General features: G+C 41.9%; 1 protein-coding gene across 1 annotated transcript in view; it reads left to right on the forward strand.

Moving 5' to 3' along the window:
* Positions 1 to 24,374, forward strand: part of LOC311029616 (5-hydroxytryptamine receptor 4-like) — a 31,672-nt gene extending 7,298 nt beyond the window's left edge. The window contains exons 2-7 of the mRNA XM_084034839.1: positions 5,493 to 5,574; positions 5,844 to 6,008; positions 6,798 to 6,998; positions 7,076 to 7,229; positions 8,653 to 9,317; positions 23,229 to 24,374. Of these exons, the coding sequence (XP_083890965.1) occupies positions 5,552 to 5,574; positions 5,844 to 6,008; positions 6,798 to 6,998; positions 7,076 to 7,229; positions 8,653 to 9,317; positions 23,229 to 23,322 (1,302 nt within the window). The 5' untranslated portion in view covers positions 5,493 to 5,551 and the 3' untranslated portion in view covers positions 23,323 to 24,374. The remainder of the gene's footprint in view (positions 1 to 5,492; positions 5,575 to 5,843; positions 6,009 to 6,797; positions 6,999 to 7,075; positions 7,230 to 8,652; positions 9,318 to 23,228) is intronic.

The raw sequence follows: 24,374 nt of genomic DNA on the forward strand, positions 1-24,374 counted from the left end.
TTTTGGCTGCTCATCACTGAGTCAGACTGACAGGAGCTCTGCTTTGTGTTTTTCACTTACGCAGCCGTAGAAATATGACGATATGACATATTTTAAAAGCATTTTAGAGATCAGATTGTGTTTTCATTGAAGTGTAGAAGAGTGGGGGTATTTCTTATTCATACTGGTCCATTTAGTGACACTTTGTTTCTCCCAGCTGGGGACCAGAAACCTTATGAGCTGAACTCATCACGCAAAAGTAAGCATGAACTGTATTCCTTCTGCTCAGTAGGCTACATTGATTTTTTGTATACCATTGGGTTTACAAAGCTTACTGGACATACTCAACTGCCCCATAATGCAGTGCAGCTCTTCAGACTGTCCAATGATTGAGATTTTTTAAATCCGGGGTGTCAAACATACGGCCCGCGGGCCAAAACAAGACCGCCAAAGGGTCCACGTGGCGAGGCCAAACCAAGTTCACCACGAACACACACAGGCCAAGATTAAACAGAGAGGATGACTTTTGCAAACAGTGTGAAACATGCAGAGAAGTCATTAAATCCCATTTTCAATCAAATGCACCACTAATATTTGTCTACTGTGGAGTCAAGCTGTCCTAATTAGAGCAGCAGGGCCCATGCAGGATATGCTATTTTAGATACCATGTGGTTGCTATGTGACAACACTCAAACATCGCAGGCTTCTGTTCATGCAGGAACCCAGCTGCCGATGGAAAAGGGCTTTTTCAAAATAGGAGAAACAAAGGGGAACCTGTGTACTTGTACTTCACAGTATTGTTGTGAAGTGCTCAAGCAATATAATATGTTGTACCACTATCAGACACATCGGGGCTACAGTGGGTAAGAGAAGAAGTATGTGATTTTAACCATGGGTTGAACTGTTCCTTTAATACTTAACTTCTGTGGCACTCATCCCAAAATCCATCAACCTGCCATGAGTAAATACCAGTATACCAAAGTAAACTGCATTTTCAGTATGTAGTATTTGTTGCTCTAATGAGTATTTAGTGTTTAGTATTTAGTATTTGGGATTGACTCAAAATTCAAACGACCATGTTCATTATAATGAAGGAACATGTCACCCAACAGTGTGACTCACCGATGTTTTTAATTATTTTTTGACCACAGGGGAGGTCTATGGCACAGAGGAATATCAGGCTGTTATATTGTATGGGGTCTTTTCCTGGGATTTCTTTATATTTGCATATAAACACTGATCAGGACGTAGACTCTGCAGCACAGCCTCAGGTGAGAGCATCTGACCTGGCAATAGTTTGTGTGAGAGCCCTTCCTTACTCAAACAATTAAAATTATGTGAGGAGAGTCTGCAGGGCATGATACCTCTCAGTCTCCTTGGAAACAGGACCAGAGGCTGCTCCTCCACCTACAAACAAAAATATGTGCATATGAACACACACACACACACACACACACACACACACACACACACACACACACACACACACACACACACACACACACACACACACACACAGTTCAGCCCTCTCACAATCTGAGGTGTGAGATTATGTGAGAAATGCTTCCCACCTGACAAGACAACAAGTGACTGGAGAGATGAAGATCATTTCATTATCTGAGTTTGTGTTCACAGTGATGCAGTGGTCACAACACACCGCCGTTTAAATTAAGGTGATGGTCATTTTAAGACTTTTGTTACATGATCTCAGCAAACGCGTGTCAAACACACAGCATATTGCACATTATTCTCAGATTTCTGAGAGAATCATTATATGGTGTTGGATTGTGCTTGTGTGTGTGTGTGTGTGTGTGTGTGTGTGTGTGTGTGTGTGTGTGTGTGTGTGTGTGTGTGTGTGTAGGTCTGTGTGTGGCATGAAGTGCAATATTTTTTTATCAGTTAGTCACATTTCCCACTGAGTGCTAAATGTGCCAGAGCCAGAAATTGATAAGAAAGAGAATAACAAAAGATAAATAAAATGGGTAAAAAAAAATGTAATAACAAAATTTAAGAGGACAACCTCAAAGTACTCAAATTAATTATAAATATTATTATTATGAATTCTTAGAAATAGAATGATTACAGATGTAAGTGCCCAAGTGGTGGCAAAGAAAGAAATGCACTTGACTTCTCACTGACCTCGTGGTCTGATATTCTGTCCATGAAATAGACCTTTCCTCAATCTGTCTACAAACATGGGGTGATGAAGTCGCTGTTGAAGGCTAATCTGATGATGATGTGATAGCATCATGTTTCCTGGTCTTTGAGAACTTTGTCTCCAGTTTTCAGACATACATGAGCATCTTCTAATTCAAGCTCACACCAGATGAGTCAGTCTGTCCTCCTACGTCGTCTGTCTGCCTGTTTATAGGTCAATCTCAGTCCTGTCTATCTGTCTGCCTGTTTGTTTATCAGTCAATCTCAGATCGATCCATCTTGAAGCACACCGAGGGGCCCCTGATCTCATTAGCACATGGCCCCTGCTGTACCCGTATCATGATCAGGGTTAAAAAAACATACAAAGGAAATGGGATAAAGTGTCACGTGGCTGCGTGAATAATTTGGCTCAACAATGGTGCACAGATTGGATGCTGTTCAGCTTTGCATTCTCATTACGACACCCGGTTATTAATAGAACACTGAAACATGACTGATTACTGTTTGCATCTCAAATTATCCAAGAAACAGTAATTATCCTCTTTCTCTCTCTCTCACACACACACACACACACACAGAAATCATCACTGGACAACAGAACTAACACTGCCCACCCTGAGTGCTCGTTGCTCACACAGTAACTCACACGTCGGAATCCAAGGAATGAGAAAATATTTGCTATCTGAATTTGGAGCGATGGGATTAAAGAGTCCGAAGGGCGAGGCCCGCGTCTCTGACAGGTTGTTGCGGTTCTCATGTGTGATGTGCGTCCGGGGAGGCGTGTTTTCACAGCTCACCGTGTCTATTTCACATCGGACCAACACACTTGGAACAGAATGAACTCCGGAGAGCAGGGAGACAGTCTGTGGTTTTATTTGACTATTTTTGACCTCTACAGCACACAGTTGGTAATGTTGTCATTATTACTATTGGAAAACATTTTTTTACAGTTATATTATCTGGTTGGGGATTGAGAAAATCCTAAAACATCTGTGTGGGGCGGCCTTTGGTGATGTTTAATGATCTGTCAATGGTCTGCATGCGTTCAGAAAACTAAAAAGTATAAAGTAAGTCTGCTTTGGTGAAGCTTCAGTGTAATCTACCTGGTGTTTGCTCTTTGCTCTCCTCAAATAAGTGGAGCCGTTGATGGAAACCGCCGCTGTTTTGCTTTCAATTTCAGCTCAATCTCACAATCCAATGAATGATATTTTGCAAAGACAGGGACAGGTCTGAGCTTGAAAAGCGGTTGTCGAGGTCAAGGGTTTGCAACCCCTTTTTTTTGGTCCCCGGGGACCAGCGAGCCAATCGAGACCAGTCCGGCGGACGCCGTGGTCAGAGAATTGAGAATTACCGCGCTGCACCACCCGGAGACGTGACAAACCACAATCAGCCATCAGCCTGCAGGAAGCGGGAGTTGTTGACTGGATCGCCGGCTGTCACAGTCTGTCGGATGATGTTGACCCTGGAGTGTGATAAGGCTAGACGGCCGTCGTAAAAAGGCAGAGAAAGCAGATGTTGTAAGAGGCGCTTAAAGCTGATAAGGCATCTACAACTGTACCGATAAAAGGTTCTGTGCTGTTTCCACAAGACCAGATACTTACTGTAGGATGACTCAGAGGATGATCCCGGCCATATTCAACATTTATTTGTCATTTCCTGATACGCTTGTTAGAAATTCTATCGTTTAAACTGTATGTAGCTTCAAGTAATGCTATACTATACTATATTATACTGTAATATTTTATTCTAGTGCCACCATGAGATATTTCTGTTTTTTATTGAAAATCGTTCACAACTTCTGGATATATTTCCTTGAAATCTGAGACCATTGGTCCCCGCATGATGCATTTTATCAGCTTTACATTTTTGTCTAGTACTAGTAGCATCAGGTCAAAACTAGTACAGAGTACTACGTCCAATACTTTGGTGACCAAATAACTGCATTTACTGACAATCCCATCAGCCTCTGTACTTTGTGTTTTGTGGGAATCAGCTGATGTTACGGTGGTTAAACTCTTATTATTACTTATATTCAGTCATATGTGAGTCATATCTTATAGTCATCGTGAGCATGATGGTGCTGAATGAGACCAAAAATGTTGCGATTCACTTTCACAAAGAGAAGACAGACCGTGTCAGGGTTAAAGGTGTAAAATGAAAACAGGGACAACTCCCGAATGGAAAATGCCGTGGGAGCAACCTGCCAATCACTAGGCAGCTGCGCCCTGAAGCATAGCCTGCTTTATCATCTGTTTTACTTAAAAGTGGAGCATAATTTAAGAAATGAATATCTTACTGTGTTGAAGAAGACTTGAAAGTACAGTTGAGAGAAGAAACTCATGTTTACAGTGTTTACTGAGGTAATAAATGAAGTGAGAAGTAGCGTCATTCTCTCATAGACTTCTATACGATTGTATACGTGTTCTGCGTTGGCTCTCGCGACCTGAGGCTGTTGTTCATACTATCAATATGTTGACTTTATTCACCGGGTTAGAGGCCACCAGGGTCAGGGAGCATGCAGACTGTCCGTTGATGGACAAGGGAAGGCGTGTCTGGCGCATGGGGGCTCCCCTGCTTATTCAGGCTGCTTTATTATTATAGTGCAAAATGCTATCCTGTTAAAGCCAGAAGAGTGCTGCTGTGTCTTTTAGTAATTCAGTCCCTGTATATATACACAGGGACTGATGGTAAAGAAGCCTGTTCCCAGCTGCAATGATTAACCTTTCCTCGACTTTTTACATGTGCTTTTCCCGGCTGTACCAAAAATAAAGTAGTTTATTTGTATATATTTGTATAACGTGAACTGATTGAGTGACGGATCCGTACCTTTCTTTTCCCACGCAAGCGATGGGACGGAGCGGACCCACAATTGATTTCGGCATAATGTGACGCAGGCCGATACAAATGAGATCCGTCAACGTGCACAGTGTGAAAGTGTCCTCAGGCAGACTGTCCTTCAACAGGGAGAAGCAGGACCTGCTGAGTCCCACAGGTGCTGTTCTGGAGCCAATATCTGACCTTTGACCTCCCTCACCAGCGAAGTAAGACGGGTGAATTTCCGTTGCGAAGCTCACTAGAGCACGGTATGATTGTGGCATTACAGGGACAAACTAATGTGCTGATGGAATCCGGCGGAGGCAGCTGCTGCCTGTTGCAGCCTATTTGTCTTCTAGATATCAGACGCGTTCAAGCTGTGATCCAGTTACTTATTTCAGGTACAAATACACATTTTTTACAAGATGGACAAACAAAAATGAAACCAAGCCCATCTGTACACGCTAGCTGGCTGCTATTTTCAGACGATTGCAGCTTCATTGTGTGTGTGTGTGTGTGTGTGTGTGTGTGTGTTTTAACAGGGCCAGAGGATGGGTTGATGAGGTCTATCCTCTGTTGACCTCGATGCAGATGACCAGTGATGGCCACAACATCTCCTCAACAGTAAGTCATGAATTCAAACTCAATTACAAAAAAAACTCAATCATTAACCAGATAATAATTAACAAAAAAATTAACTAGTTTTGTTGAATTTCAGTATTATTCCTTTTGTCTCAGTCAATGCATGTTCTGCCCTCTCTCTCTCTCTACCTTATTTCTTCTATATATCTCTACTATCAATTCAGTCACTATAAGCTTACCTTAATAATCTGATATATGGAGAGTTTCAAAATAAAAGCTGAGTTTTTTTATTTCCATTTTTTTTACTGCAGTTTGTTGGATGACATAATAAACGGAGAAGAACAACAGGAACAGCAGGAATTCCTGAGCTCGCTGGAGACGATAGTTCTCACCATCTTTCTCTCCATTATTATCATCATGACAGTGTTTGGCAACCTGCTGGTCATGGTGGCACTCTGTAAGGACAGGCATCTCAGGTGAACCTGTTATCTTTTTTTATTTATTTATTTTTTTTCGCTTGCTGGAAGCAGCAACAGTAGTCTGGCTTTAAAGTCCCAGTGAAATGAGAAGGATCTAGCTGCAGCCAGAAGAATCCATAAAAAAAGAAGAAAAAACACACCCAGCCTTAAGGTTCTCCCTGTTACATCAACAAATAATAAAGACAGCTCCATGTTCACTGCCATGGAATATCTGTTTTATGATGTTACATTGAAATGCCACTTTAATGAGACAATACATGAAAAGAACAAAGGGACAAAGCAGGGCACTTGTTTCCTGCTGTTTGTACTGAAAACACTACATGTATTCTGGGAAACAGAGTAACCCAAACGCTTTAGAACAAACTCATCAAATGTCAAAGCACTCGTGTTACAAAAAATGCTGTCTGGAAACACTCTCTGTGACTGGACAGGTAGATTTGATCTGTCACATTTTACGACTTGCCTAAAAATCAAACCACAAAAAAAGCTCTTGTTTTTGATAAATACATGAAAAGTTGTGGAAAAAAATCTCTATTTAAAAATTGCAAAACGGGACACCTGCCAGTCGCTTTATATTTCACACACACACACACACACACACACACACACACACACACACACATATATGTAAAAATATATTTCTATACAAGTCAACTGACAGCTGGCAAGCTGAGCGGCAGCACCTTATTATTACACTCATGTGAGACGCTACAGTACAACATTCATTTATGTATTTATGGAGCTTTTTTTTTTCTGTTCTGACTTGTTTCCCTGTTTCTCTCCCAGAAAGAAGAAGACTAACTACTTCATCGTGTCCCTGGCGTTTGCCGACTTGCTGGTGGCGTTGCTGGTGATGCCCTTCGCCGCGATCGAGCTGACCACCAGCAGGTGGCGGTACGGCGAGATCTTCTGCCTGGTCCGAACGTCTCTGGATGTCCTGCTGACTACGGCGTCCATCCTGCACCTCTGCTGCATAGCGCTGGACAGGTTTGTGTGTGTGTGAGATGATAAAGGGTGACTCTTACATTTCTTTCTAGTTTACACAAAGTCATATCTTACTCCAGGTATTACGCTATCTGCTGCCAGCCGCTGGTCTACAGACACAAGATGACCCCGATCAGAGTGGCAGTGATGCTCAGTGGCTGCTGGCTCATCCCCACGTTCATCTCCTTTCTACCCATCATGCAAAGCTGGAACGCCATCGGCATCGAGGACATTGTGAGTCACACTCGCTAGAGAGCTCAAAACCAACATTATTATTATTATTCATGATGGGATTAGCCTGTGTCAACCTGCATATTTTAACAAAGTATCGCACTTAAGAGTTCAAATCTCCCCGAAGGCCTAAAGAGGCAGACGTCCTGTCCGTGCAGCAGAAACCTTCATGCAACCATGATATTATTAATAATGTTTCCAATCCTTGGAACAATGACACGCTGATGCAGTGATCACGAAACAATTTCGGTCCCTGCGGAGGCTCTCTTGCTGCGAGCAAAGACTTCACTTGCTTGCGAGACTGCACTTCAGCAAGCATTTCCTGCTGGTTCGGATATGTTTTGGCGTGAGGGCTATTTCAGAGCTGCCTTGAAATGAGCTGCAGGACTCCCAGAGGCAGACGAGGAAGGATGAATTTATACAGCCGGAGTTAATGAAATACGCTGCTCCCCTTCTCCGTCTTTCGCTAAGGCGGCATCCGAACAACAATCTTTTTGTTTTGTTTTGTTTTTTAAAGCTGGATGTCTTCAAGTCACAGGGAATAATTGCCTCAGACTTGATATGACTTGTTCCTGCACATTAAGGCCATTTTAGTGTTTTTGTTTTGTATGTCGTGCATATGTTTTTTCTTCTTTGGTGGCTTGTCTTTCTCTCAAAAAATTCAGAACATTTCTATTGCACTCTCGTGCTGCCCATAAAAGGAATTGTTTGAAATTTGAAACTCACTACAACTGCCACAAAGCCATGAGAACGGATTTAATTAAGTTAAAAGTTATGGGACAGTATGTCCGCTTGGTGTGAAGTGTGTGCTCCATTTCCACAAAAAGAAAGGCTCTGCACTCCTGGTGGCATGGTGATATGAAACTGGGGAGTCTCCGCTCTCCTTTCTATGTTAGGGCTTGCACAGAATGACCCATTTATAACCAGTACCCAAGCCCAACTACTACACCAGGGATGAGATCAGCTTGAGGCGCTTCGCTACCTTCAGTTTACTCTGACCTGCTCCTATTTACAGTTAAGGACAAAGACATGGATGACTGGCCAAAGTCCGCCGGTCGCAAAAAGAAGTCTGATTGTATAGAATATATGAGAAAACGACCCTATACGGCTCATCTTGATTTATTACCTTAGTAAACATTGTAAACATGAGTTTATGGTCTCAATCACTAGTTTCAAGTCTTCTTCAATCCAGCACGATCATTTAGTCGATCATTTAGTAAATGATGGTCCAGTTTACAGTAAAATAGACCATAAAGCAAGGTATGCTTGTCACTTAACATGAATTTGGTTTGTTTCATACATACACAGAAAAGTTAGCGAGGCTAATAGCCTAGCTAATAGCCTAGCTAACAACTGGCTCCACACTTAACCCCAATGTCTAATAATGATCTGTGTTTTTGTGCCTTATTATCTTTTGATGATCCAGATTGAGGAGAGACGCAGCTTGGGAGGAGGCTCCAACGACACGAGCTGCGTGTTCCTGGTCAACCGGCCGTACGCGCTCATCTGCTCCACGGTGGCCTTCTACGTCCCGTTGGGCCTCATGGTGCTGGCTTACCAGCGGATCTACGTCACCGCCATGACACACGTGCGGCAGATCGAGACGTTGCAGCGGGCCGGCTCCGCTCCCGTCGCCGGGTCGGCTCCCGTGATCCCCGTGAGGTCCTCCACCTCCTCCGATCCGTCGGAGCACTACCGCCTGAGGACAACAACGGGCTGCTCCTCCTCGGAGCACGCCCCCATAGCCAACAGCCGCATGCGCGTCGAGACTAAGGCGGCAAAGACCCTGGCGGTTATAATGGGGTGTTTCTGCCTGTGCTGGGCACCGTTCTTCATCACCAATGTGGTGGACCCCTTCATCCATTACTCGGTGCCCTGGCAGCTGTGGACCACCTGGCTGTGGCTCGGGTACATTAATTCAGGGTTGAACCCTTTCCTGTACGCCTTTCTGAACCGGGCGTTTCGGAGGGCCTTCCTGGTCATCCTCTGCTGCGGGGACGAGCGGTACGCGCGGCACGGGAGCTGCTCCTATGGACACGCCCACAGAGCGTACTCGCCGGCGTCAGTCAATGGGACGTCTATGGCACTGAGGTAAACACACGGTAAAGGCACATTTGAGCCTGTTTTTTGGAGTATTTGAGAGTGTGTGTGTGTGTTTTGTCCACTGTTTTAAAAGTCCATCGAAGAAGAAATCACAACCTCAGGCAAGTAACCAGGTTGATTTGTTTGCTTCTTGCAAAGAGATGTCCATTGCTGTTTCATTTGTTATTTTGGACAGCCGTGATGCACTTTACTGTAAAATTTAAAAGAGAATGACAGATTGGGCTGTTATTTTGTTCCTTTGTCCGTCTATTGGACACCACAAGCTGATATTAACAGCACTTGTTGGGGGCGCGTGTCCCTTGAGAGTGGGCCGGTTGGCTTGACTCCCGGTCCTGGACGCGTTGCAGGGACGTGAAGAAGAGTAGTTGGTTGTAACTTTGGTATATCCAGCGTTAAAAGTGAGCCTGTTCACGCAGCACTGAAGCTCCGCCCACACAATGTCCAAATTGCACTAATTAGGTTTGATTGACTCACTGCCTCTTTAAGGATGTTAAGGATCTTTAAAGACTATCCATAGGTGAGCGGTGTATCCAAACCAGCAGCGAGACGTAACGGCATGGCTCGGTGCGAGCCATCATCTTATTTGGATTAAGCCATTATTTGTCATTGAGGTCATGTGTCGTACCCTAATGTGTAAATAATAGATGTGAACACGCTGTGCCTTCTCCAGAAATAAACGTTCATGGTCAAGGCAGCTGGTGGCGTTCTGCAGATGGAACCTTTTACCAGAAAAAAAAAAAGAAAGAAGAAAGGTGTAAAATGAATTTAATAGTCGAATCATTGGATTTTTGTAGCATAGTGTGTACTTGTAGTTGGAGGTCTGCGAGCTGTGCCAGATGCTGTTCTTTCTATCATGACACATCAGGAAAAATGATATATATTTATTATGGTGATAAGAGGTGAAAAGTATTGAATTATGTGACGACTCAAATTCAGTACCGAAACAAATCATTTATAAAAGGCCTTTGATGCACTTAAAAATATGTAAATCTACTCACCACTCAAAAAAAAAAATGATCAAAGCATAATTCATTATTATTCATTTATTCAGTAACGTTGTCACTTTTACTGTGTAGTAACAGTTTAACTATTTATATAGTTTTTTTCTTTAGAGACATTTTTGTTCCACCACTGCCAACACCAACACTGAAGTAAGCGCTGTATTCCTGGGGCCCCCAAGTCACTAAACCTGGCCCCTGAAGCATCCAGATCGGGGTCAGAAACATCAGTGAGATACACTTAGCAGAGGTCATTTCCAAATAGGCCTTTTAGTCGCTTCCTTTCATATAACCTCTGCGCTGATGAAGTAGAGCATGGTTTCAATTAGCGCTGTTTTGCTGGCGGGGATGTTATTAGTGTTCAAAGTTAGTACCGAGTCTTCGGGGGAATATCACTCCCGAGTTGTGGCTCACTCTCGGTCGCACCGGTGGTTCGAATCTGCTTTCGGTTGGCGATCCGCTCATCCGGGGAAGCGAAGAAGAGTCTGAAACTGTGGTCGCTGCAGACGACATGCTGGTCTCAGTCTGCAGAGCCAAAACAGCCGCCAAGTGTGAAGTAGATGGGAGGAACGAGTGATGAGATATGTGAAGGATAAACACGCAGACAGACAGACGGAGAATCCTCGCGGTATAGTTAGACCGTCTCTTAAAATGCGATAGCTACCCCTCTGAATAAAAGAAGCTACTTGGGCTAAGCTAACACCAGGGTAAACATTACCTGTCAAACATTAGCAGGTTAGCACTGACGTTAGCATTAAGTAATCTTTTTTCTTTTTGAGTAAAATTGTTACTTGGAAACCGTCGCAAAAGCTATTTATAGGACATTTTTTAACTATAGTTAGCTTCTGTATGATTTTTCCCACATTTATCCCAGACTTTAAAGTTTGTTAAAGCCTAAAATGAAAGCTTATGTTTTCTTTTTGTTTCTTTTTGCCTTTATAAAGCCCTAAACTGACCTCTAAATAAAATGCTTGCTGTCTTGAAAAGTCAACCTCATGTTAAAGATATGAGTCATCTTAAGTTGTTTGTCCATGAAGCCATATATATTTTCCTCCTCTGAAGTGTTGAGACAGTAAAGGACTTCAGGGGAGGATGGATTGAATTCTGCCAAATTTCTTTTTTTTATAATATCTATTTTATTTCACGGCAGGGATTTCTGCTGACGTTAATGGTCGTGATTTAGTCGACGTCTGTGTTTGTGCTCTGCCTCGAGTGCGGGTGATGGAGGAGATGACCCGACCGTGTCTGCGCTGTTTAACTTTAACACAAGTGCTCCGCTGCTGGAGAGAGACGGAGGCGTACGCACTCGCGCACGCAAACACGGAGTCGCACACACTCAGCTGACAAATTCATTTATAAAGATGATGTACGACATGCGAGCGAGACCTTTTGATAGTCCAGAAACCGCAAAGACACTGCTGACCTTTTTGCCTCTGCTCCAGTCGTAGTGCTTTAAGCTGGAATGTGTATAATGTGTATATAGCCCGGTCTATGTGTGTGTTTCGTTGTGTGTAGGAAACAGAAAGGCAAACAGTGTTAACTCCAATCTGATGTCCTCTCTTAAAATCTGCCTCGGACAGAAAACAGACTCAGACAATCAGATTATGGCCGACAGGATACTGGAAACTGAAATTACTGGTGGAATCCTGAGGAGTTATTTTGACTGTGAGCTCTGGTGCGTTTAGGTGCAGCCCGTGGGCGGATGGTGGACGTGTTTGTGAGTGTCTTCTGCCTTTTATTTATTCCTGAGTGTATGTGCTTGTGTGCACATAAATGGCTCAGTTTGTAAGACCCAGCAAAGGATGCACACTTCATTCTTTGGTCGTTTCCATCCACTCAACAACAAGTTTCACGCCTCCGCCTGTTGATTTTTACTGAAAATGAACCGTTTATGCCTACAGGGAAGAAAATCAACACAAAACCTGAGAATTCTTTGGAAAATAGTCGTCAGAAATACATATTTAACACAAATTGTGAATACACATGCAACAATATGGAGAAGAACCCTCTTATTCCTCCGGTTTTAGGCCAGTTTTAATTTGTCGCTGCAAAATTGATTTAAATTTTTTGTCTTCTTCATCTTCTATTCTTCTGCGTTTTTCTTATTATAATTAAATGGTTGTGAGTTTTGGCTTCTGACTCAAACCACACCCGTGTTCATGGCAGAAACAGCATTGTTGTGATCTCCCCACTATGAAAATCCTAAGGCCGTTTTTCCGGACTAGTCCTGACAGCAAACACACACTGCCGACCCTCACTATGGACACTATAGCCCAGCAGTGGATAGTTGACACTTGTTTGTGGTTAGAGTTATAACAAAGCCTTTGTGTTGTGCCCACCGGTAGAGAAAAGTAGAAAAGACATCTCGAACATCTGAAACAGGTTAAAGCTGTTGAGTAAATACAATCGCATTATCCCTTAGGTCTTTGCTCCGGATGATAGCGTTCAACTTCCTTTTACACTGTTCCTGTCTTCGCTCACTCTCGCCACATTTACACGTCGTTGGTTCACTCATATTGCTCATAGTGTCCAGTTTATTGTCCGTCTTTAACCCTTATAAAGTGTGTTTTAGTTCGTAACCTTTTGGTCGAGTGAAAAGGCCTCGTTCAGGGATCGGTTGTACTTAGCTCCGCCCTCTGGTCGGATGGGTTCCCCTTCTTATACAGTCTAGAGTTGTGTATCATCCATTATATTTGCTGCAAAATGAATCTATTGCTATATTTGGGACGATGAACTGGAAGTCAGCTTAATTATATGCCGTTAACCTCCTTTCCTGACATTTGAGGAATTCTGTAAGTCCTCCTAAGAGGAAACGTATTGTTCCTCCGTATTGTTTAAAGATGTTGATGTCAAATCAGATCCCCAGATAACAAATGAGCTCCCTTGCTTTTAGGGGGGAAATGTGCACAGGTAAACATGCACATCTTCTGTGGTATATAATAAAGTAGCGTGCAGTTAAACAGTTGAGGGGAAGCCAGGAAGAGCTTTTGTAAAAACCTGTTCCCCGTAAGTGTCAAGTGTCTGGTTTAGAGAAATAACAAGCTACAACTCAGAATGTCCGGCCCTTCCTGTAACAGTTAATCAGCTTTACTGTGATCCGTCCCGAGTTTCACCTTCAGTTCTGCACGGAGATCACAGCTCGAATCCCATAAATAACGCCGTTATCAGCCGTGTGCCATCAGTGTGATTTTAATGCGATTCCGTCTGGAGCGAGGGGTTCACGAGGGAGACGAGGGAGACGACGCTTTAGGTCAAGTAACTGCCGCCGTGCTCAATCACGGCCTTTTTTTTTTACCATCCTCAATCTTTCCATGTTTTGATTTTTAAGATAAGCCAAAGCATTCAGCTCCATGTAGGGAAAATATGCGCCAGGATTCGGACCCGAAAGACGACATGAGCTTCGGGTGCAAAAATGCAACGTATCAGTTAAAACGCCAACATAATGACACCAGAAAAGTATTTAACGAAGCAACAATTTTGACGATTCTTGGGTTATATTAAGAGTGGCACTCTTATTTTTACAATTTAAAAGTTTCAATTCCAGGTGGAGCACCACTCAGCCTGTCAAAACAGATGGATCGTGTTTTCTGTGGCTCTGGAGATGCTTTGTCACGTCGGGGAATTCAACCCCAGCGGTGATGTAAGAGAGATGTCATCAGGGTCGTCTTTTTGGCCTCGAAGACCAAAAAAACGTATAATAAGTCTGTATTTTAAACTGGAGATGTGGCGTTAAACAGGCAGGGCGGGTCTAAAAAGAATATACTATCAAGCTGCATTATGGGAAAATGGGTTTGGATGGATGGAGCTTGTCCCATGACTAAAAGTTAAATTAAAGGCCATCTTAAGGATGCATTGTTTCACCCTTCAGGACTGTGTGAAGATTTGGTGTGAATGTGGATCATCAGCAGGAGAGCGGGACCTCACTTTTCCCAAGTCAAAATAATAATAATAATTAAAACCTCGATTATGCTAACGCCTCCTGATGGTAGAGGCTGCGATGCATGCTTGGAGCATGTTTTTGTCCACTGCAGGCATTTAGTTTAGACAGACGGGCCGGAGAAGTGTAAACACTTCAGTCTGTGATTTATTATGAGGCTTATATGATTTATTATTGTTTGATTGAATCCCCAAATCCCAGCTGTTCCTCTCTGCATCTCACATTTCTCTCTGTGACTTGGACACAGAAGATTTTGATCTTCTGTTTTTTTTCTTCTGTCCAAGCCTGTAATCTCAAGCTAAAAATAAAGGGTTTCATGTTGATTGGGACATTTTTACGAGATCAAAAGGATGATGAAAGGAAAGTGAGAGAAAGAGCTAAACGTGAAAAACTCACATCTAAGTAAAAATAAAAATATGAGCAACATAATCAAAGTATGACCTGCATCAGCTACTGCAATTCAATTAGTCTTTTTTGTTGTTGTGGGAGACAATTGGCTTGCTTTGTTTTTCTTTTTAATTTTGGTTGTTAAAGACCTTCTGGGGATTATTTCACTGAAATAATGATTTCACCTTGAAACAACTGGAAAATACAGAATGTCAGTAGAATTAAAAGCACAAACAAATATTATTATCATTATCATTATATAACTACTTGGGGCAGCAGCAACAAGCTGGAAAAACACTGATATTATCACCTCTTTAGTTGATATGGCGAACTTGTTTGCAGCTCATTTACACATTTAGCAGACAGTTTCAGTTCCAAATCTAATAAGATCCTTTCAGCTCTGGCTTTGAAGGAAATATCTAATATCAATGTCAAAAAGAAACGACAGGAATTCACCTCAGCTGACTCTCTGCCTGACACGGAGATCCTGCTAAAAAAAACAACACAGAGCAGCAAAACGAGGTCAGATCTGTGGCCGGGCTTCGGATGGGGCCTCTGAGGACACGATCGAGGCCCTCGGTCCCTCAGTGTTACCTTTACAAGTGCTGACGTCGACAACGACATGAGGAAGATAAATGGATGAATACTGTAGAAGTGATGATGAGCAAGGGTGCGATCACACCTGCAAGCAGTCCAAATGATTCTGGAAATGTCAGCTTTGTTGCATTTTGTTGTGTTTGGGGTTTTTCCTTTTTTTTAGAGGCTGCTGACGGCCTCATTTTTAGCAAACTCTACTTGTAAGCGAAAATCACATGACTCACAAATGAACTCAAACGAGACAAATCTGATGATTTAATTTATTCCAGGACTTCCCATGAGCACTTGCTGCTGATCACATGCAGCATCGATCGTCTGCTTCCCATTATCCCTCTGTGTTTTGGAGGGAATGTTATTTCCTGTTATCTTTGTTGCTGCCTTTGATTTTTTGCCTCGTGAACCTCGAGGTCAGAAAGATGTGCGTACCTCCACATATAGAAGGAAACAGACTGCATCCCATCTGTTATCCTACAGTTCATGTTCAACTTTACAACAGAACAGCAGAGTTTCAGGTCGGACCGAGTCTCTGTTACCTGCTGACCTCATCGTAGCTTCAGGTGAATCACATACTTTGCATTTCTGCGTCTGCTCAGAGAGAGAAAAACAATGGACCTGTGTCTGATTCAGACGGTACGGCGGCTCCGGTTAAATCTGTCATAAACACTGGCGGTCGGCTTGTGTGTTGTGCAGAGATGATATTGAATTTGGGGATGAGGTTCAGACATTCTTCGGATTTGTTTTGTTCATTTGTTGTGAACCCCCCCCCCCCCCCCCCCCCCAAAGGAGCAACGACAGTATCATTCTCTCCAATTCAGTTCTTTTAACATGTTAGAAGCAATGCAGTCATTTACATCATGGAGTGGTGATGAACAGAAGTCTTTTCTACAACAATGGTTGGATCTAACGAAGCAATGAAGGTCTGACTTCAGTCAAATTAGCGTGTCATACATCCTGCATTACTTATAATGATATTCTCTAGTTTCTGTACTGTATTTATTCAATTTGATTGTTTTCTGTATTTCACACACATGAACACACAGCTGAGTTCAGCCCTCAGTGGAGTATTTTCTTCCTCAGATTTTTGTTTACGGAAATATGGAGAAAATTATGATTTTTTCCGTTAGTAATCAAAATGGTTCACAGAACAATTTCACTTTAACGTACATGATAAGTTAGAATCACACCTCGATGTATGTGCATAAGCACTGAAAAAGTGAGTTTTTCATCATATGTCCCCATTTCCGAACTGTAGAAAACCTTTAGGAATTGAAGACAAATTAAAAATGAAAAAATTGCACAGGAAGTTCAATTAGTACTTTTTTGCAGAAAAAACTCTTTCGTCTCTGCTTCACCAGAATTCTGCCACTTAAAATTGAGGTTTCAGAGCTTAGAGCTCGGTCCAACCTTTCTGGATATGCCAAATAAAAGTCTGCGTGACGATAAGTTTTATTTTCATTATATTGTAGTTTTATTGGATAAAACTACCATAAGGATATAATGTTTTAAAAAAACAAAATACAAATGTGCTCATCTTTCATTTTGATACAAGCACACATGTGCGGACACACAAATACAGTGTCTAAACTTCTCGTATCGGCCCATCGCTGAGCAGGAAGTGAGTTGGTTTAACTTCAGCGGGACGGAGGGACATCGGGTCCAAAACTCCCATCAGGAGGAATCATTTCCATTTGTCTCTAACAAAACAAGCTCTGTTTGGAGAGAGGAAGGGATTTTCTTTGTTTTCTTAAAGCCTTTGCTTGCTATATGATGTGAGTCTGCACAGGCACACGTGTGACAGCACCGGAGCTGAGCGATATGGACAGAATTAATATCGCATCAGTATATCGAAGCAGCACGTTGAATAAATAAACCGATCTCATTCCGGTGAGCTGCATGGCCTTAAAAAAGTACCATTTAAAAATGTCCTGTAGAAGTAGTCCCTCATTTTTCTTCTCATGCTAATACGTGTTTTCTTTCGATTTAGAAATACCAATCTCTCAGCGTCGTATGACTGGAAGATAAGCCGTACGTTAACCAGAGTTAAAAAATACACTTTATGAAAATAATAGAAGTGACTGTGCTGAATGTATTTTTTTATAAGCTGTGTTGGGAGATGTCACTGTATCGTTAACAGCAAAATAGCAGAAATGTGAAACAGAGGATTTTTCTGTCCTAGAAACCCAGATCACGAAGGGGGCCGCGAGAATCCACTGTGGAGTTCCTGGAAGGTTCCAGTCAGGCAGGGTCATCATTTGTGCTACAGGCCTGTTTTTTTATGTTTTTGTTTTTATGCTCTGTCTATCCAGAGTCGATACATCAGCTGATGTTCTTCCTTGGAAAATCTGGGTCTCTAAAAGCTTGTGATGTATAATTAATATGGCCGAGCGTCCACAAACTAACATGTCACAGCAAAACAACAAGTGAAACTAGTGTAACATGTGATACCTGCTCAAATTCCTTTTAGTCTGCTACGGGAAGAGCTCATCTATCAGAGCCGAGTGGTCCTGCTTCCTGTTTCGCCGTCTGTTTTGATGGCGTGTCAACACAGTTCAGGTGCTCCTACATTGGAATAAGTAGATCCAGCTCACTCATATTTGGACTCTCCGCTGACCTGGAAACACAGAAGTCTTTTGCTGGCCCAGATTCCAGGGTGTCTTTATAAATTCACAATTTCCCTCGAGTGCCGGAGCCGCTCAAGCAACACTCGTGCTATTTCTGTGCACGTGAACACATTGGAAATGTTTTTAATGTCTTTATTCTATTGAATGAAAGTATTTTTGACATTTAGCAGTTTGTCTTTCCTTCCTGCTTCGGTAAAAGCCTCATTGAAATGTCATTGAAGTATACAAAAAGTTTGTAACGACTTGGCTGCAACATGTGAAGCCTGCAGCCTCGTAGGTGGAAATGAGTAATTTGCTTAGAAAGAGCAAAACTGGCTCCTCCAGTAATATCCTCAGTGTTCCTGTGGGAAAAACACGCCGTATCTCCCTTCGCCATCAGCGCGCCCTCCTCGCTACTTCAGCTCCCACAGCGAGGAGATAAGAGGGAAATCTGATTATTTAATGTCCCCGAAAGATATTAGCAGTAAATTAAAGGAACACAAACCTCTCCTGTATCTTGTGTCTATCTGTTTTTAGGGTCACGCTGCGGATCATATGACAGGACAGCGATGTTGTTGTGTGACCGGGAGAGAAACAGGGAATTTTACTTACGGAAGTGTTTTCATGTAATGGTGCTACATGCGTTATTTCTTGGCATGATCATTTCACCCTCTATATTTAAATATACTGTAAGCATGAATCCTAAACAAGAGCAGGTATGCAGATTTGACACAAAGAAAATGTGTCATAAAAGAACATTTATTTGACTGTTTATTAACATTCCTGTAGAATCAAAGTGGATGGGCCTCAAATAATGAAAAGGTTATCAAATTTCCCATTTTTTTTTTGTTTGTCAAATATCTTCATCTTAGCAGAAGCAGTAAATTTACACAGAAAAAAGATCATCAACAGCCTGAAGCAGTAGAGCCTGTTGACAATACTGGCAGGGGAGCAATAGCCAACATACACAAATGACTGCATACACAAAAACCAAAGCAATAAATACCGTTTCAAAAACCTCGTCTGAAACGCCGCTGTCACTCAAAATCCCCTCTCCCTCCCCCCAGAAGAACTTAAAATCCCTTTAAAAATCACATCAAGGAGACCAAATTTCCTCCTTTTCTCACGCTCTTTTCCAAAAGCATGTACCTTTTTGACGTGTTTTGATTTACCGTTTCAATTTGTCGGACTGGACTACAGCCACAGATCAATCTAGATGACGGATATCAGCGAATTTGGCAGCGAGTAGGCGCCACATGCAGTTATGAACAGAACGTTGACCCGTGCTGGGCTGTTTTTAACTCGGCTGAGCTGCTTCTCAGGGACTCGGGCATGTTTCCACTGAACGATCTGCAGTTTGTGGATTGAAGAAATGATGACGAATTGCACTTAAAGGTATTTAAAAGTCATTGGCTGGCATGGAAAGTACAGGAGATCTGTGTTGATCCAGTCGCAAGGGAAGTTGGTGCAATCTCGCATTGTTTTAATAAGGAAGTCAGGCAATAATAGATTGCAAATGAGATCTGATTTCATGCTGCACACGGTGTGAGTCATTTTCTCCACAATGGCAGACGGTGAAGTTGGTCGAGGAGTTGGAGGTGTGCAGCAAATAACAGCTCACTTACTGCATCACTGTCTATTTTTTAAATATTCCACCGATCAAAATGACTTGTTTTGGAGCAGTCATGCTAAGCGTGGTAACAAATACAGTATTTATTGTGTCTGCTTCAGAATAAGAGCCAGTTCAGTGCTTTTAATGTGAAGCAGCAGCAACAGGAAATGTTAGCAGGAACTTAAAGGTCCCATGTGGAGGATTTTGTGGGGTCTAGCAGTGAAACTGGGTCCGTTCTGGGCTACTAGAGGGAGTTGGTGGTGCATCACAGATTATCTGCTCATGAAAACATATAAATGAATAATATGTTCAATATCTGCCGACAGCTATCCCTAAATCCTTCATACAGCACCTTTAATTCCGCTCTGACGCTGCTGTGGGCGAGTGAACAGTTAACAGTGAGGCTGATGTCAACAAGATCAAATTAAAAAACAGTAAAGGCCGGATTACACGCTGCATCATCCTGTGAAGGCAATTCAAATCCAGCACAGAATCAAGCTCAAGCACACGGAAAACTGCAATATGATTATTAGCAAATGGAAATAACTAACTTTTACACAAACAAGAGTTTGAAATAAAGCTGTCCTATTCGTGCCTCATGCTCATTTTGTCGGATACTTCTAGAGACAGAACATATTTGAGGATTCCCATTGAAGAAGGAAGTTTATCTCCTTCTAACGAGGAGGGAGGCTTCGCCGTTCCCTGCAAGGTTTTATCTTTTTTTTATCATAATTGACAGCTGACACGGCCTCAACGTTCTACCGCCTTTAAAAGAAAATGATGGAAAATTCCCAAAGTGCACATGTATTGCAAGAGAAATCACTCTCACCTTTTCCTCCCCCCCAAAAAACAACTGGATGGTGAAAGAGACGGATTAGAGGAGACACATGAGGGAAAGCTCTGTTGGGAGGTAACCACTAAACTATCTCTGTGGATGAAGCCTTATCACCGCGGTTTCTTCACCAAACTGACGTTGTACGATTTGACAGCCTTTTTATAGCTCTGGGAGTTTTTCTGTTATGCGGTGAACAAATAGCTGTTCAATTGTTTTTTTTTTAATGCTAAAGGAAAAACATGTCAAAGTGAAGCTGCACTGTTTGCGGTCAAAAGCTGCTACGCCGAACGTCAGAGAGAAGATATGTGCTCATATATTGAATGTGTATGTGTTTAAGTGTCATATATCATGTGATATACGCAGTCAAAACATCTGCTTGGAGCTTTGTGGATAAGATTCAGGGATAACATGTTCGTGTTTTGCTTACATGACCGATACCATATAAGTAAATCCAGCGAAGTGACCCACCTCTCGACTGAATTCATTTGCGGTGATAAGAAGTATAAACAACATATCTGCCCTATAAGAGGTGTATTAGCGTAGCGGTCAAACTGTTCATATGAATTTAAGTCAATCTTGAGCTGCGGGATGATAACCGAATCCCCCAAGAAGCGCATTAACTTAATGATGCTCCTGGTAAGCATGGATTTATTTATGAGTGACTTCACGTGGCTCCGATCTTCATCCCTACAAAGACGCTGCATGTGGTCTTCACGCAGGGTCAGATCCCCGGGATAAGCGGGGTTTTGTTATGCCTCATAAAACCAAAAGAATCTAATTAAATCATTTTTTGGGGATCGTCTGTTAGAGTATTTCTGCATGACTATCTGATGAAAATCAACTCAATAAACTTCTAATCTTCCTCCAGGTAGCAGGAACAGCTGTGGCTGGAAGACGTTTCGTTTCGACAGATAGACATCCTGATACCTTTTATGTTTTTTTCGGTCTCCAGGAGGTGATTGCTGTCCGACAGTGGAAACAGGAAAATGCTAGTAGCCAAAGCAGCACAGATATTTTTGGGATATAAACAGATACCAAGTAGTTTCTGTTATAATGGATATGTATTGTAGGACATGCTTGGCATGCTGAAATCCTGCATTCTTTTTGTGTTGCCATAACTCCCGCCCCAATTATGTTTGTTGAATCCCTCTTAAATAACTCAATAAATAAATAAATGATAAATTGCCGTGGCAGATTTGTGTTTCTGAGAAACAGGACATGGACGGATTTAACTTGATCAAATACAAAAATCCAAAGTGAAAACAAAGTTCAACCTCCAGACTGTCTCCTAAATGTCAGCGTTAGCTTGTATAACATATTAAGGCTTGTTGACTGTGTGCGATTTATTGGTGTAAACTGTTTGTGGTTGGTTTTAACTGATCAAATGTTGGGTACTGCATATATATAATAATTATAATATCTCGAACAAATAAAGGAAATGGTGAAAGAAAAGTCTAACCTATGAATTACAATCAACTCATTAGCATGAGGCTAATTCGCTGTGTTTTGTAGGAAACCCAGTGCTGCCCAGGTGTACTTTGTTTTTGAAGACAAGAATAAAACATTTTTCTTGAACACATCTGGAAAATATAGATATTTAACTTCTTCCACTTGTTTCCCCAATGAGATCCACTCCTGGCAACTCAAACCCTGTAAAGGTTAAAGAAAGGTCGTGGTCTTAGTTCAGTATTTCAAGTCATTTTAAATTCATTCCAGCTTGAATGTTTCATGTTGACTTTTTCACTTTTTTCTGATGTTAACCAAGACTTTAGGTGTCCCCATAGCGTTGTACTTTTTACACCAAACAATTGCCCCGAAGCAACACTTCCTGCTTTGGAACAAAATGTGGCCACCATTGTGTTTCCTCCACAACATATTTGCCAGTGCAAATTAGTTGGATATGAATGTAATTTTTATGGGGCAGGGTTCAGTCTTTGTGGGGAGGATTTTGACCTCAGAATTGTTCCTTAATTATTTGTAATCCGGTCTGTTTCCCGAAATTTCCTCCTCAGTATGATCTCACTCTGATCCATCCGTTAGTGGCTGTTTGGAGTCTCATCCACAACTGTGTGACAGAGTGTGTGTTTAGACTGTAAACACACTCGCTGTCCAAAAATAACAAAAAAACACACAAAACAGAGAAGCAGGAATTTTACAGAATGCACCAAAATGCATTTCCCAAAATGCTGTTTTGACAATGAATTACATTTTGATTTTTTTGTTTGTAGAAACCGACCGACATCTTATCTTTAGTCAAAGTCCAGTATTTGCATGATAACTTGATCACCAGGACAAACATCCATTTGGATTATAAAACAAATACATTTTACTGCTGTTATCTTATGCAAAGTCATCAGAATGACGGCAAACACTCAGCACACGCCAAATCACTAAATATTTAATGTTTGCTAAGTATTTTTTTATTAAAAATATGTACTTTAAATAAACGGTTGCTGCAAAAACAAATGCTAAAATGTCTTTTTTTCCCATTTTAAATGAAACTTTTTTTCCCTATCACGGAGGACTTTTGCTGCCTGCTTTGAGAAGAATGTCCACAGTCGTTCCCAGTCGTTCTTTACTCGTTTCCCATGCCTCCCATCGCTTCTGTTCCCACTGACTCAGGAACTCTTCTGTATTTCTGCCAGCAGAGCTTTGATACAACAGTGACCTCAACTTTTCCTCCTAAACTTTTCTTACAATACCAATCACTTCTTTCGTTATTTGATTATTTGAAACAAACCTTTTTTAAATATTTTTTGTTTTGTTTTAATCTTATTGTGGGTTACGGTGGAGAATGTAATGGATGGGTGGGTTTAAAAACACCAGACTTTCACCCAGGAGACCACTCTTAGAGTTCAATTTTAGAATGATTTTTTTATATATATTTTGTTATTTATTATAATGTTCTAAATCATTCTCTGTCTCTTTTTCAGATTGTCCTTCCTGCCAAACCGGAGCTACAGCGACAACGGGCGGACGATATTGGCCAATGAACAGGAGTCCCAGGACTCTCTAGGACCACTATGAGGATGTTGGGGGGGGTGATGAAGTAGTGATGAAGACTTCTCGACCTGTGCGATCTCAACAGTCTGTGAACTGACTTGTTTATTAAGAGCTTCATCATAATATGATTTTTTTATTACATTTATGTTGATGCTGCCCAGGTTAAGAAGCGCTGTCGCTGCCCATCAAGTGAGATCTGACTCATGGTGATGATGATTCTAAAACCCGGTCGAACATCTGGATCACAGGATGTGATGGCGGGGGCATTACATTAACTCAGGGGGTAGAGCGGGTTGGCTGGTAACCGCAAGAAAGGTTTGATCCCCGGCTCTTCCTAGCTGAGTGCCTGGTGTCCCTGAGCAAGACGCCTCACCCTAATTGCTCCTGACGAGCTGGCTGTCGCCCTGCGTGGTTGACTCCGCCGTCGGTGTGTGAATGTGTGAGTGGATGGGTGAATGTCAGTCATTACTGTAAAGCGCTTTAGATAAAAGCGTTATATATATATATATGAGGCCATTTATGTGAAGATCAAGTCAGCGGTCCAGCACCACAGATCCACATTAACCCCTGTTATGACATCCCATCACCGTCAGCTGGTCACAAAGGTCACCGCAGTTCAGTTTATTGTACAGCGGTTTGTATTCTTGTCTTTTACCGACAGTGATGGCACTCTGAAACTGCCGAATGTAATGTCAAATGTGGCTTTTTTTTATCCTTAATTTCATATTCGGTATTGAAGTTAGCTGTAAACGAAACACCAACAGCCCAGAATGTGAAACCAAACAGTGACAGTGACGTATGTAGGATTTCACTTTTCACTCTTTCTTTTTCTGTAAATGAATGAGTGTTTCAAAGTACTGAAATAACATATACAGCATATGAACAGACATGCGGCCATACATGCATCTCTAAAAGTAAAACGTTTCAGAAATCTGAAAAAAAAACTGTCTGGTCTGATTAAAAGCCTATGGAAGGAGCACTATTTCTTTAAATGCAGATAATGTGTACTGTGCATGGAAGAAATTATACCAGGAATGCATTCTAGGAACTTGAAACAGGAATAAATAGTTTGTATT

Source organism: Eutrigla gurnardus, assembly GCF_963514095.1.
Source record: "Eutrigla gurnardus genome assembly, chromosome: 19".
Classification (NCBI taxonomy): Eukaryota; Metazoa; Chordata; class Actinopteri; order Perciformes; family Triglidae; genus Eutrigla; species Eutrigla gurnardus.